Consider the following 16,209-nt stretch of genomic DNA (forward strand, 5'->3'; position numbering starts at 1 on the left):
AGACAGTCACTTAATTTATGAATCAATTATTAAAAGAATCGGTTGAACAAATGACTCAATGACTCACTCATTAAGACAGTCATTTAATTTATGAATCAATTATTAAACGATTCAGGTGAACAAATTACTCAATGATTCACTCATAAAGAGAGTCACTTAATTTATTAATCAATTATTAAACGAATCGGTTGAGCAAATGACTCAATGACTCACTCATAAAGACAGTCACTTCATTTATGAATCAATTCTTAAACGAATCGGTTAAACAAATGACTCAATGACTCACTCATTAAGACAGTCACTTAATTTATTAATCAATTATTGAACGAGTCAGTTGAACAAATGACTCAATGACTCACTCATAAAGACAGTCAATAAATTTATGAATCAATTATTAAACGATTCAGGTGAACAAATTACTCAATGATTCACTCATAAAGAGAGTCACTTAATTTATTAATCAATTATTAAACGAATCGGTTGAGCAAATGACTCAATGACTCACTCATAAAGACAGTCACTTCATTTATGAATCAATTCTTAAACGAATCGGTTAAACAAATGACTCAATTACTCACTCATTAAGACAGTCACTTAAATTATGAATCAATTATTAAACGACTCAGTTGAACAAATGACTCAATGACTCACTCATAAAGACAGTCACTTAATTTATGAATTAATTATTAAACGAATCGGTAGAACAAATGACTCAATCACTCACTCATTAAGACAGTCACTTAAATTATGAATCAATTATTAAACGACTCAGTTGAACAAATGACTCAATGACTCACTCATAAAGACAGTCACTTACTTTATGAATTAATTATTAAACGAATCGGTTGAACAAATGACTCAATGACTCACTCATAAAGACAGTCACTTAATTTATGAATTAATTATTAAACGAATCGGTTGAACAAATGACTCAATGACTCACTCATAAAGACAGTCACTTAATTTCTGAATCAATTATTAAACGAATCGGTTAAACAAATGACTCAATGACAAATTCATAAAGACTGTCACTTCATTTATGAATCAATTATAAAACGACTCAGTTGAACAAATGACTCAATGACTCACTCATTAAGGCAGTCACTTAATTTATTAATCAATTATTAAACTAACCGGTTGAGCAAATGACTCAATGACTCACTCATAAAGACAGTCACTTAATTTAAGAATAAATTATTAAACAAATCGGTTGAACAAATGACTCAATGACTCACTCATAAAGACCGTCACTTCATTTCTGAATCAATTATTAAACGAATCGGTTAAACAAATGACTCAATGACAAATTCATAAAGACTGTCACTTCATTTATGAATCAATTATAAAACGACTCAGTTGAACAAATGACTCAATGACTCATAAAGACATAAAGCCTTGTCTTTAAAACCAGGGAAAAGACTGTTAACGTCATATGCAGATGTCCTGTTGAAATTTCACATGCACTAGCTTGTAATTTTAGCCATTTATCATTCAGCTCTGAGAATCACAATAAATCATCTGACGTGTAGAGTTTATGAGAAACGCGCTTCAATCGGTCTCTTTAATCTACGGACTGGATCTACCGTGCTCCATTCATTTGTTTTGCAACAAGCTTCGTGTCTAAATGTGTTTTGCATTAGTCATCAGATTCTTGGCAGCATTATATACACAGTACCAAACTGCATGAGTGACTTTGCCCCATTTAACCCCATTCCCCAAATCAGAGTCATGTTCAGTAGTTTGGTTCCCACCCAGGGTGTATTCATCATGCTATTGATCTGAATTGTTGTTCAGTTAATTAATTGTGCATGACATGATACATCAAACCTAAACCGGTCCGGCCACATATCAACATGCCTTTGAATGAAGGACAATTCCTTGTGTTATGTGAAGTATTTACGCACTAACATTTATACTGCAATTACATGTTGAAATTATCTCACAAAATGTATCGGAAGATCTTGCAAACGAAAACTGTAGGAAAAAAACTACAAGGAAACTTTAAACCTGTAGGAAACTGCTGCAACGGAAATATCAGATGCTAACAAAGCACACAGTATTTCTAAAATGAAAATGAAATGGTTTACAATCATAAGGAATCAATAACCAATTGCTTTAACATGACCCGAAGGCTTAGTCTGATATATGACTCTTACTTAAAGATTGAGATGAATATGGAAAATTGTGTTAAATATGAGCTCAGAGTAACAAAAAGTGTCATTGCCAAGCAGAAAATGTATATTTATGTTGTGGATTGCAACAGGCAGAACCTCAGAGTGCAGTTTCAGATGGTGTCCAAGTGGTGGCAGCATCGGCTATGTTAAAAACTGAGTGTCTGACAGAAGATCAGTGGATGCTAATATTCATCTCTCAGCTGACAGACCTGACATGTGCTTGGGGGGGAAAAAAAGACGCGGGTTGTTATTAAAAGCGTGAAAAAAAAAAAGTTAAACCATTGAAAAGGGAAAAATCCTCACAGGGAATGTCTCGAGTCAAAATTGGTGACACGTGGAATATTATTGCTATTGAAATGATAAGGAACAGGATTATTTTTTAAAGCTTTTTTTGTGTAAAAAACAAAACAAACAAAAATATCGACTTTATCCAACAATTAATTTCCTTCTCCGTGGGCCTCGAGACAGTTGTGTTGTACGTCAAACGCAAGCTCGCTATTGGCCGACGCTGGTCATGTGTGTGTGGAGTGTGACGTACGACACAGAAGCGCTGCGCGAGGCCCACAGAGAAGAAAATGCATAGTTGAATAAAGTTGTTAGCCGTTATACATCTTGAGGAATTGAAACTTGCCGGCCTCAAAAAGTTATTAAAGACATCGTTAAAATAGAGCGGCTCAATCTTAACTTTATCAAGCGACGAGACACTTTTTGTGCGCAAAAACAAACATAAATAACGACTTTACTTCAACTATTCACTTCCTTCTCTATGGGCCTCTAGTCAGTTAACGTAGTGTGATAGCGTAGAGCTACGGCACACGTAGGCTCACTATTGGCCGACGCTGGTCATGTGTGTGACGTACAATAACAGATCATACGCTGTTAAACTAGTTTAAGACTAGAGGCGCAAAGAGAAGGAAGTGAATAGTTGAAATAAAGTCGTTATTTATGTTTGTTTTGCGCACAAAAAGTGTCTCGTCGCTTGATAAAGTTAAGATTGAGCCACTGCAGTAACTTGGACTATTTTAACGATGTCTTTAATAACTTTTTGAGGCCGGTAAGTTTCAATCCCTCAAGAAGCCTATGGACTGGTATGGAGGAGTGATCCAGCTCTCAGATTTCATCAAAAATATCTTAATTTGTGTTCTGAAGATGGGCTGAATAACATGAGGGTGAGTAAATACTGACAAAATTTTCATTTTTGGGTGAACTATCCCTTTAAGAAATACGTTGACATATATTATATATATTGATATTAATTTGATCTTAAAAAAGAATGAACAGTGCTGGGTTTCCTGGCATTTTGGCAAAGATTCTCTGTTAGGGAAGGCCAACCTTTACTTCCCCGTAGATTAGCTTTTTCATTAGGGAAATATCTTCGCTTTGGGCCCCCGATTGGCTAAATCCGCCACTGGTTGGAACAACATGAGGTCGAGTCACTACTCTTGATTTTTGGGTGAACTATCCCTTTAAGCGTGTGATGGGTCTGGAGCTTCTGACTGCTCGTTTGGGTGTGGTTGGACAGACGTACCGGGACTGTGTGAGGTGATGACGTCAGCGAGCGTGTGGCAGGGCACTGACTCCTGGTTGTTGTTGTCTTGCTCCTGTAATTTATCCACCGTGGCAATGACACAGTTCAAACTCTTCGCCACACTGGCCCAGACCCTGTCCTAGAAGAGTCAAAGCAAACATTAAGGGACCGACACTTACACCCCATAAACCAGCCGCGGTCACGATAAGCACTGATTGTGCAAGTGACCTCTGGAATGATAAATTAGGAGATTCACACCCATTTGAGGAACTAGTCAGTCACTACTAAATCTTTGCCGTGTGTACGTGTCCCATGAGCAGGCACAGACTTTCTTATTTTTTACAACTTTTGTGTTGATTATGGGGCGAAAGGCCCAAAATTAAAAACAGCTAGACATGAAAAAGGTCTTTAACTAATTCCAAGGAAACTTACCAATCATTAATCATTATGTAACGATATAACTTCAATAAAAAGTATTTAAAAAATAATATAAAATAGTAAAATATTACAATACATTATTTTGAATATTTTATTTAGACTATTTTGCACATTTATATATTGTTAAATATAAATAAAATATTAAACGGAAGTATTTTGTATAAATATTATATAATTAATTTGTATTATTTACACTGTTGATTGAAGCATAATGTTAAAGGTAATTTGATATATACATAAAAAAATGTTAATATTGAACAGCTTCGCTTTGAAAGGTTACTTCATTTGCATCATTTATTTGAAGGATTTGAAGGATTGTTTCACTCCTTTCCACAAGTGTCTTCGACAACCAAATGAAGATATTTCTGTTCGCCTGTTTTCCGCTTCTGGGGCTTTATTACAGAAACTTTCTATCTTAAATGTTAAATTGAGATCTAGCCGAGTTCAACCTAACGTATGAAGATCTTTATTCAAATGGTTAAGAAGTCAGGATGTTTCTGAAATGTTTCTCATTAAGAAACACTATGGAAGCTGCACACACACACACACACACACACACACACACACCAATTGGACTGACATATTAAGTTACAAAGAGGACCAAAAGAAGAAAGGAAGAAAACTAACGCATTTAAGGCGTTAAAAGTAAAACATCTTCAAAAAATGTGTGTTTTCCATTTTATTGTGCCTTTCTATGGAGAGACAAAAAAAAATACTTTTCATAATGTTTAATTAAGCACTTGCTGGTGACCACTACTACGTTTGTGCAAATTTCTACATTTCTATTGGCTGATAGAAGTAAAATAATTAAAACACAAATGTAAAACATTCTGAGAAAAACGACAACATCCTTCCTCTATGAATATTGGGGGAAGTCTAGCTAGAACTAACTTCAGGCTTCACTCTCCCTCTTGTGAGTGCAGCTCAAGGGCACACAAGTTATTTTGGCATTGATTAGAGATGCTTGTCTTATCTTGGCCTCTAATCCTCTCCTGTTAGGCATGGTTATGACACACACACACACATGCACACACTCACACAAAGGCAATTACAGGAACCAGACACCACAGTTTAACAGCAGCATTGACTAAACAAACAGAACTTGAGCCTCTTAAGGTTGTAGTTTGCGGTTCATCCTTCAGTTACTGTGGTAAAGGTTTCTATCAAGCGAGCCGCACAAGCCCTGAAAAGTGAAGCAAAAACGTCTCGATGGCCCCCCGGTGGCCGGTCCTAGTATTGGTCAAAAACTCTGCTTCCCCATGTTATTCAAGGCATGTGAGACCAACTAAACAACTGGGGTGGTGATGGCGCAGTGGATAAGACACATGCCTTTGGTGTGAGAGACCTGGGTCCGAATCCACTGTGAGACACCAATGTGTCCCTGAGCAACACTTAACCCCTAGTTGATCCAGAGGCGTGCAAACTCTGACGTATAGCAACTGTAAGTCGCTTTGGATAAAAGTGTCAGCTAAATGAATTAATGTAATGTAATGTAAACAATTAAATTATACTTCAAATATCTAGCTAGACCAGAATCAAAACAACAGGCACGTCGCATACGCTTGTTTGGATCTGCGAGCCGGCCAAATAGTAGGCTAACGTTACATTTTGAGTGGATGAAGAGCGCGAGACGCTGAAATGGACACCAATAAGATTCTAAATGGAAAGTTTACTTTTAAAAAGTTGCCAAATGGTTCCATTGACAAGACCAAAGTGATCTGTGTGTTTGTCGTAATGTGATTAATCGCGAATTAACTGTCATTAATGCGATTAATCACGAGTTAGCTGTGTCATTAATGCGATTAATCGTGAGATAAATGTGTCATTGAATGTGATTAATCGCGAGTTAGCTGTGTCATTAATGTGATTAAATCACGAGTTAGCTGTGTCATTAATGTGATTAATCGCGAGTTAGCTGTGTCATTAATAAGATTAAATCGCGAGTTAGTTGTGTCAATGCGATTAATCGCGAATTAAAAGTGTCATTGATGCGATTAATCGCGAGTTAGTGTCATTAATGTGATTAAATTGCGAGCAAGTTGCGCCATTAATGTGATTAATCGTGGGCTAGCTGTGTCATTAATGTGATTAATCGCGAGTTAGCTGTGTCATTCATGTGATTAATCGCGAGTTAGCTGTGTCATTCATGTGATTAATCGCGAGTTAGCTGTGTCATTAATGTGATTAATCACGAGTTAGCTGTCAATGCAATTAATCGTGAGTTAAATGTGTGATTGATGCGATTAATCGTGAGTTAGCTGTGTCATTAATGTGATTAATTGCGGGTTAGATGTGCCATTAATGCGATTAATTGCGAGTTAGCTGTCAATGCAATTAATCGTGAGTTAAATGTGTCATTGATGTGATTAATCGTGAGTTATCTGTCATCAATGTGATTAATTGCGAGCTAGCTGTGCCATTAATGTGATTAATCGCGAGCTAGCCGTGTCAATGCAATTAATCGTGAGTTAAATGTGTCATTGATGAGATTAATTGTGAGTTAGCTGTGTCATTAATGTGATTAATTGCGAGTTAGCTGTGTCATTGATGCGATTAATCACGAGTTAACTGTGTCAATGCGATTAATCGCGAGTTAACTGTGTCATTAATGCGATTAATCGCGATTCAATATTTTAATTGTTTGACAGCACTAATTCATATATAAAACATTTATATATAAATGATGTATAAATATATATAGAAGCAAATATTTCTAGAATATATACATGCTAGTGTGTGTATTTATATATACAAAAGAATTATACACAGTGCACACATGGATGCGATTAATCGCGCACTAATTAAAAGTTAGGTCAGGACCACTATCATCAAACATGATTGGCAATTAGCTAATTAGGCAATTAGCTGCTATTACATAACAACACTTGCCCATTCCTCCTCGTCGTACTCTTTGTGATGCGGGATGGAGTCGGAGCGGACGGGAGACGCTTTGCTTTCCTTCTGGGGTGTTTGGGAGCCGTTAACATTATTGCAGACGGTGTGGGACTCCTCGGTGACGCCGGGGGGCGAGTCGGCCTTGTGTGGGCTGGACGGGGTCGAAGTCGGACTTTTGCAGACGTATCCGGGACTTGCGGCATGCAACGCTAAGAGGGCGCTCTTCACCAGCTCGTCTTTCAGAGCGTGAACAAACTGATCCGTCTGCAGAGAGAGAGAGAGAGAGAGAGAGAGAGAGAGAGAGGGAGGTGTTTTTTATAGCATTTATATAACCAACATTTCATTAAAGTACGGCGGAGAATGAGAGTGTGTGACAAAGATTAAAGGGAGGGGGATGAGAAGCATATCAGAAAACTAATAAGCAGACAAGAGCAAACAGCGATGGCTCAGTGGATAGAAAGAGAACAGTGAAGTATGAAGATGCAGAAGAATTAAAGAGACACACAAAGAGGCGCTGGTTCTTCTGACACAAGGTCTCGGCACAACAACAACATATGATTCAATTAATCTTCTGAAGCGCTGGGATATTGAAAAGATCGCAGGAAAAACAGAAAGACACGGACCGACCTCATTCATATTCGTACGCACTTGTACATGTGTTTATTTGTGCATGTTTGGAGAAACACATCAGAGTACACAACAAGTCCAAAAGTCTGATTTCACATTGAAAATCGCGTGGAGAAACTTTATCTGAGAAAGAACTTTTTAATGTCAAAGTAATAAAAGTCTGTGAAAATCTATTTGTGACTCAATTTCGTTATCAAAGGATTGCAATGTTAAACTGTTTCCCTCATTTGTTTGTGTGTTCAAGCTGATGTCAAATTAGGAAAATGAACTGCATTAGATAATCGGTTTAATTAATTACAATAAAATCAACTAATTATTCTACGAACCTGAAAAGTTTTGGACATCTAAAGAATTCAAGTGCTCCCATTTTAGCTGCTATTAGTATTAATTAAAAAAATATATACATTACAGTACAAACTCTACAAATGTGTATGTGTGTGTGTAAATACGATTTAAATACGATTTTTCCAGTTTTATTTTAGAATTACTATGCACGCTGCTTTAACCCTCTGGGGTTGTTCGGCCTAAATGGACCCGAAGAATTTAAATAAAAAATTTATTTTAATCACAGCTTCCTCGGAATGGTCCGATATTTGGTGACTTTGTTGGTATTTGGTATTTGGACACACACAAAAATTGGGGACAGGATGTGAGTAGTCTAAGTGGTTGTAAAAAAAATAGTCACACTTGGGGTGTGCATGGAAAATGAATGGGATTTGGCAAAAATGTGAAAATACTAAGTTTTTGTGTGCGTACAATCTACAAATCAGCCACGATCTTGAAAAAAAGCACACAACAGTGAAGGGGTGAATCTATAAAACATCAAGACACATCCACACACACACACAAACACACTTTTACACACGAACACACCAAAAAATTCAGATTATACATGTGTTTTGCATTTTTAAAATGCTCAGTTTGTCCACCAGATGGCATCCATCTCATTTCAAAAATTGCTTTTATGAGGTCTAGGCTTGAATCTAAAATGAAATACAGCTTTAAAAAAAAAAAAAAATCTATTATGTTCAATGTGGGGGAAAAAATTTGTCATAATTATTGCATTAATACTAATTATACATTTTTTTTATTTTTGAAATTTTCTCAAAACACCAAAAAAGAAAATCCAAAAATATTATAAAAAACGAGTAAAAAAAAAAAATGTTGAAAAAAAAAAGATTTTTTTTTTAAAAATATGAATCCCGCCATTTGGGTCCATTTGGACCCGAACATTCCGAGTGTGACTCTGAAACGAACAACCCCAGAGGGTTAATAACTTCATTTATGACAAAGTAATGTTTGTCACACTAGCCCTTTCTGACAGATTCATTTTTCCTGACTCCACCCCACTATATGAGTTTGAATAGCTGTGCATTGATTAAGAAAAGAACCCAGTTAGGCCTCGCTTATCTTTGCAAATGTAATTTTCCAGCCGTCACCGGTACGGTTTACTCAGTGTCCTCATATTTCAGGGGCAATTGTGCAGATGCTGGATGGGACATTTGCACATCACAAAATCAACGTCCCTGTGACCTTTTCGCCACCACACCAATCATTATTTTAGACATGATCACATCCCACAATTCATCAAATTCTCCAGCAATCTGTTTGTATTCTCACCGGTCTGAAACTGCGGTATGTTTTAAGGGTTATTTTTAAACTCAATGGCATTTTAACAAGCCTGCTCTTCTTCACGTTCTCCACACTTTGAGTTGCTGGCAGCGAGGAGGCATTCCTGCAGGACAGTTCTTCATTGTCAGTGTGTGAGTGACGCCTCATCACACGTCAGGATCGGAAGCTTGTCATTACCAAAGCACACATTCTTGAGAACAGGAATTTGGTGCAAGCGTTGACTCTCAGACGTGCGCAACAGGAGGTGAAGAGACTTCAATAGTTTGCAAAGTTTGCCCTCTCCCTGCCACACTTTCTGGGAGAAAATAAACATGAAACCTGTTTTACTTTTGATTTATTTTCATTTAAATGCACCAGTTTAACAGTTAACTACTATATGCACTTATATATTGATATATTGAATTTAAAAAAAACTAAAATTAAATCAAGAAAACCTTAAAATTAAAAATGAAGTATTTTGAAAAAATGCAAATGTTGTTTGGTCAAAATAATAGTATATAATAAAACAAACATAATGAAATGTGAAAATACAATACAATAAAATAAATTACAATCAAATAAAATTTTGAATCAACTTCTTTACAATTGCTGTTTGGTCAAAATAATACATAATAAAACAAAACTGATAACATAAAACAAAACATAAAATAATGGTTAATGGGATAGCTATAATAAATAAATTATATAACTTAAATATAAAACAAATATTTTTAATGAACTTAAATTACAATTGGCGTTTGGTCAAAATAATAAATATTTAAAAAAAAAATAAAAAAAATCCAAATAAATAAATTGCTGTTTTTAGCTCTAATAAATGGATAGCTCTAATAAATAAATAAATAAATAACTTAAAAATAAAACAAATATTTTTAATGAACTTAAATTACAATTGGCGTTTGGTCAAAATAATAAATATATAAAATAATATATATATATATATATATATATATAAATAATTTTTAACTTAATTAGATACAATTGTTGTTTGGTCAAAACACTAAATAATGAAAAATTTATAAATAAAATAAATAAACTGCTGTTTGGTAGAAGAAAAATTACAAAATTATATTTAGTATAAGCTTCATTACAATTGCTGTTTGTTAATCAGCAGCTCTAAAGAAATAAATCAATTATCTGGTTCTTTAATAATATATATTTAAAAAGCAATTAGTTACAATTGATGTTTTGTAAATGTGATGGCTCAACACAAATAAACACATAAATGATTAGTTGTTTGTAAATTTTGGAATGGAATAGAATAAATAAAAAGGTAATAAAATGAAATAATTGTCACCGCCCTAGACTGTGTGTAGAGATCTAATGCAACATCAACACACACACACACACACACACAGGCTCACGGTTGGAGATTTCAATCAGCTTGAGCGTCTGATCACGCGGGACGTCACACTTTAATCAGGAGGTGAAGAGAGGCGGCCGAGAGAAGGGAGAAATGAAGGCGGCTGATTGCACACACTCCTCAGTGGCAGAAACAATCCCCGAGTCCCAGACCACCAGATGTAATCCATTAATTACAAACATAAAACACCATCGCCTCCAAAGCTGATCCTCGGCCTGGTGCTTCTGTAGGGTTTGGCAGAGGGGAATGTGACAGACCGATGGCCGCATGTGTCAATGTTTGCAGACTGACCCGTTTGATTTAATTTACAAGCCACCATGGTTTTTGTTCATTATACCACGGTTATACCATGTTTCTATGCCTTGCTTACATGATAGTAATACCATTAAAAGAACTATTATATGCGAGTATGTATCAAAGCAACATGGCATTACCCTCTGATACAATTCCTGTACCAATTGAGTGTTATTCACTGGCAGAAACCCTAGACGTGATTTCTGTCAGTCGATCGGCAGCGGCTTCACGATGTGTGACAGTAATGTATTTCATTAGAAAAGATATTTGCCCTTAAAGCATGAACATTTGCAGGACTATTAATAGACGCACAATCATCCGCACAATTCACTCATTTTACATTTATGCTCCCAGGCCACTGTCTTAAAGATTAATACTTTATTTAAATTTTTTACTTTTGCTTTAAAACTTTATGTAATTCCAAATTGACTTGTGTATTCGAGGACACTGGCTGAAATAGTCCTTCGTATAAAGATTTTTCAAAGGGGTTTTTTTTTATGAGTCATAGTAATCCCATAATGAATCTTTCCAGTTATTATCGTAAAGAGAAAAAAAAAAGCGGTGAAAAAAAAATTAAATATGTTATTATATAAATTTATTTTTAATGAGAATGCTTCTTTGGTTTTGGTTTCAGTTTTAATTAACTATAACACACACACACACAGTAAAAAAACAGCAATATTGTGAAATATTATTGCAATTCAAAATATGTTCAAATGTAATTTATTCCAAAGCTGAATTTTCAGCATCATTACTCCAGTCTTTAGTGTCACATGACCCTTCAGAAGTCACTGTAATATGCTAATACTTTCCTGATTATTATCAATGATGAAAACAGGTTATGCTGCTTTATATTTCTGTAAAAAACCATGAACAGCATTTATCTGAAACATCCTCATTCTGAACGTCTGCACTCTCAGAAAAAAAGGTACAAAAGCTGTAACTGGGGCTGTACCTTTTCAAAAGGTACACGTTTTTACCCAAAGGCTGCATATTGGTACCTTTAGTGGTACATATTAGCAACTAAAATGTACATATTAGGACCTAACATGAACATATTAGCTCTTCAAATGTACATGTTAACACTTAAAATGTACATATTAGCACCTCAAATGTACATATTATCACCTAAAACATGCATATTAACACCTAAAATGTACATATTAGCAACTAAAATGTACATATTAGCAACTAAAATGTACATATTAACACCTAAAATGTGCATATCAACACCTAAAATGTACATATTAACACCTAAAATGTACATATTAGCACCTACAATGTGCATATCAACACCTAAAATGTACATATTAACACCTAAAATGTACAAATTAACACTTAAAATGTACATATTAACACCTAAAATGTACATATTAACACCTAAAATGTACATATTAGCACCTACAATGTACATATTAACACCTAAAATGTACATATTAACACCTAAAATGTACATATTAACACCTACAATGTGCATATTAACACCTACAATGTGCATATTAACACCTAAAATGTACATATTAACACCTAAAATGTACATATTAACACCTAAAATGTACACGTTAGCAACTAAAATGTACATATTAACACCTAAAATGTACATATTAACACCTAAAATGTACATATTAACACCTAAAATGTACATATTAGCACCTAAAAAGGATTACCTTTTGAAAAGGTACAGCCCCAGTGACAGCTTTTGTACCTTTTTTTCTGAGAGTGTGTGCCGTCACGTAGGACCGGTGTAACTGTGTGAGGAAGCTCACCTTCTCCTCCAGGCTCTTCAGGACGTCCCGCAGAGCTTCAGTGGAGCGGTGCTGGGCCTGGAGCAGCTGGTCGGCCAGCGCAGAGATGAGCGGCTGGAGCTGGGACACCACACTCAGGATCTCACGCGCACGGGCCGTCTGATCCGGGGGATAGTAGATGCACTGATACGCTGTGCTGTGGCTGGAGGACATCGAGAGAGAGACTCAATTAATAAATGCAAAAATGTGCATTTACACAGAATGTTTACTGCTTCTCTGAAGCGGCATAAATGCATTTACACAGGAGTTAGAATAATGGGAAAAACCACTTTCCTCCTAAAATGTATTAAAAAAAATGAAATAATAGCCTAAACAATGAAATAAATATACGCAATTTTAAATTAATTTAGTTTATAAATCGTTTTATTCTATTTCTTAAAGGGATTGTTGGGATTGCTCTACAATAAATTTGCTCAACAATAAATGAGTAAAATGCAGCTTTATGTGCTCTTTGGGTTTATTAAACTATTGTATGGTGTGAACTATGTACTGTTTTTCTTTTATTTGCTGTCTTCATTTTCTGAAAAATCTAGAAACAGGGGCTCAGCAGCTGGTCTAAAACAGGATGGATTACTAAACACTAATTGAAGAAAAAAATATATGGGAGCGGTACAGGAGCGGGAGTCAATTTACCAGGAGCGGGATGGGATGGGATTATTTTTTAAACTTTGGTCTGGGAGTGGGACGGGACAAGATTTCTTTCTATGGGAGTGGGACGAGACAGGAGTGAAAATCCACTCCCGTGTCATCCTCTACTCTGGACAACAAAATCCTCAGATGACAAAAAATGATGATTTTTACATCATCTGAGGATTTTTTCCAGACAAAAAATACATAAATCTCTCGTCTCAGGGGTATATGAGGATGGAAAACACAGTAATGTGAAAATACTACAGGTTTCCTATTAAAGGACAACTCCGGGGCAAAATGAACCTTTGGTCTAATTACACATTGCTACCTAGTCAACCGTTATCTGAGATTTGTTTTCATGATTGCCGAATGTAAATAGTTTTATCTCTAAAAACAGTTTAGCCTATAACGCTAGCATAACGCTAGTATATAGAACATAGAGTAATGACAAATAAAAATAGCTTGTTAAGGCTCAAAATAGCCCACACTAACACGACAGCATAATAAGGGTCCCTACGTTCAAACCGAAGCATTGAGAACTTTGTCAGTGTCCATACAGTTTAATAAGAAGATATTTTATACACACAGTCAACTTCGCGAATACAGGAAGAAGCCATCTTTGAAAAATAGTCTCTACCAGTCGATCTACGAACGCCGATCCATGTGCGCCGGTGAGATGTAAATAAGGTGATAAGGTGAGCGCGAACAGTAGGCTACGTGTACATATTGAAGAGAAGAAAACGGTTCGTGTTTGTGTTTCTTCCGAAAACCACAGACCATATGAGGTTCTGCACAGTTCAGCGCACATGGATCAGCGTTCATAGATCGACTGGTAGAGACTATTTTTCAAAGATGGCTTCTTCCTGAATTCGCGAAGTTGACTGTGTGTATAAAATATCTTCTTATTAAACTGTATGGACACTGACAAAGTTCTCAATGCTTCGGTTTGAATGTAGGGACCCTTATGCTGTTGTGTTAGTGTGGGGCTATTTTGAGCCTTAACAAGCGATTTTTATTTGTCATTGCTCCATGCCCTATATACTAGCGTTATACTAGCGTTATAGGCTAAACTGTTTTTTAGAGATAACACTATTTACATTCGGCCATCATGAAAACAAATCTCAGATAACGGTTGACTAGGTAGCAATGTGTAATTAGACCAAATGTTCATTTTGCGCCGGAGTTGTCCTTTAATACAAAGCTTAATGCTAAATCCTGAAGTATCCCTTTAATAGGAATTGTTTCAGCTGGTGAGTTAGATCACCGCTGGATTAAACGAGGTTGAATGGGTTTTTTTGAATCCAGAAGTCCTCTGGGGTTTGGAGAAGGCACAACAACTGAACAATAATGATAGCGTTGGCGTTTCTGGAAGAACAGCAAATGTCAAAGCAAATGTGTGAACCAATGGATGGGAAACACTGTAGTATAATTTGACAGCTATCAATCATAGTTTAACCTATCTATCTTAGTAACACATACAGCTGTGCGTCATCACAGTGAAAAGCATTCCCAGCGATGTTAAAGCCACATACACTGGTATTGTGGTATATTAAAAATTCATATCATAACAAAAACAAACACTGGTATTCGCTATTACCCGTTATACCGCCCAAGAGTGTCATCTTGCTCATCATCAAGGTGTGATTACAGCACTGTGACATCAATGAAGCAATCAGATCGGGAAACGCATCTAATAAACCCAGACGAGCCAATCACAATCCCTGCGTGAATACTGAACATCTCAGCTCGGAGGACACTGGTGGGCAATAGAAACGGCTCTTTTAAAGGGAATACATCATGCATTTTTAGCTGTTCATTTCCCCCCTGATGGCCACTTACACAGTTTGTCGCCCAAAAAAGTCATAATCTACTTTTTCATGACGCATTACCCTCGCTCTGACCCTCGGGATGTTTATATACACGACCTCTGTCTGCAAATATGGCGATGCGTCTCACAATGGACTGAAAGATGCCAAACATTAATTCAGGCCACCATTTAGAGAATGAATATGTCTTCAAATCATTTCCTAGATCATAACAATCACTAAACAGCATGTGAAAAAAAGAAAAATATATATAATTTAAATAATAAATTAACTATTATGTTTATTTTGTATATTCCTATGTATCACATCATATTATTTATATATTATATTAAATATAATTATTTATTATTATTTACACTTTTGATACTGTAAATACCGGGACTATTATATATATATTTATATATATATATATATATATATATATATATATAAAATTGAACTATTTTTAATTTTATAGTTATACAAGTTTATATTTATATGTATTATATCATTAATATATCGTATTACACATGGTTAATTTTTATTATTTACACTGATAAATGACAGGTGAAGGTATTATTAATATATATATATATATATATATATATACACATGTATATAATATGTATATATATATATATATATATATTGTATTTTATTTATTATATATATATATATATATATATATATATATATATATATATATATACTAATATTATGGATGAAAAACAGTAGGTAGATTTTTTTTTTTTTGCATTTATAAGAAATTTGATATTAGATTAATTAAACGTGTTTAATAGCACTAATTCGCCATTATAAGCGTAAATCCCTGAACTATTGTGACATTCACAGACCATGTTTCAATTATAATCACACTTATAGTGCTTTTATGATAATTAAATTCAACCGTACAAAGGGCGCAAATGACTTTACTGTTATTAGTCCCATCTGGAATTCATTTATAATAAATTTGCCATTACAAATATTGCTCCAATTACTCATAAATGAGAGCCCTGCCATG

The 16,209-nt window shown here is 35.2% G+C and overlaps 1 protein-coding gene across 9 annotated transcripts in view; it reads right to left on the reverse strand.

Annotated features, from left to right (window-relative positions):
* The window catches only part of inpp4b (inositol polyphosphate-4-phosphatase type II B), a 237,456-nt gene that overhangs the window by 56,825 nt on the left and 164,422 nt on the right, over nt 1–16,209 (reverse strand). For all 9 annotated transcript variants that reach the window (XM_089131969.1, XM_089131970.1, XM_089131965.1 and 6 more), the window contains 3 exons: nt 12,715–12,895; nt 7,030–7,299; nt 3,703–3,841 (listed from right to left, as the gene is read on the reverse strand). In XM_089131969.1, the coding sequence (XP_088988095.1) occupies nt 3,703–3,841; nt 7,030–7,299; nt 12,715–12,895 (590 nt within the window). The remainder of the gene's footprint in view (nt 1–3,702; nt 3,842–7,029; nt 7,300–12,714; nt 12,896–16,209) is intronic.

This window comes from Pimephales promelas, chromosome 6 (genome assembly GCF_988280905.1).
Source record: "Pimephales promelas chromosome 6, fPimPro1.hap1.1, whole genome shotgun sequence".
Lineage (NCBI taxonomy): Eukaryota > Metazoa > Chordata > Actinopteri > Cypriniformes > Leuciscidae > Pimephales > Pimephales promelas.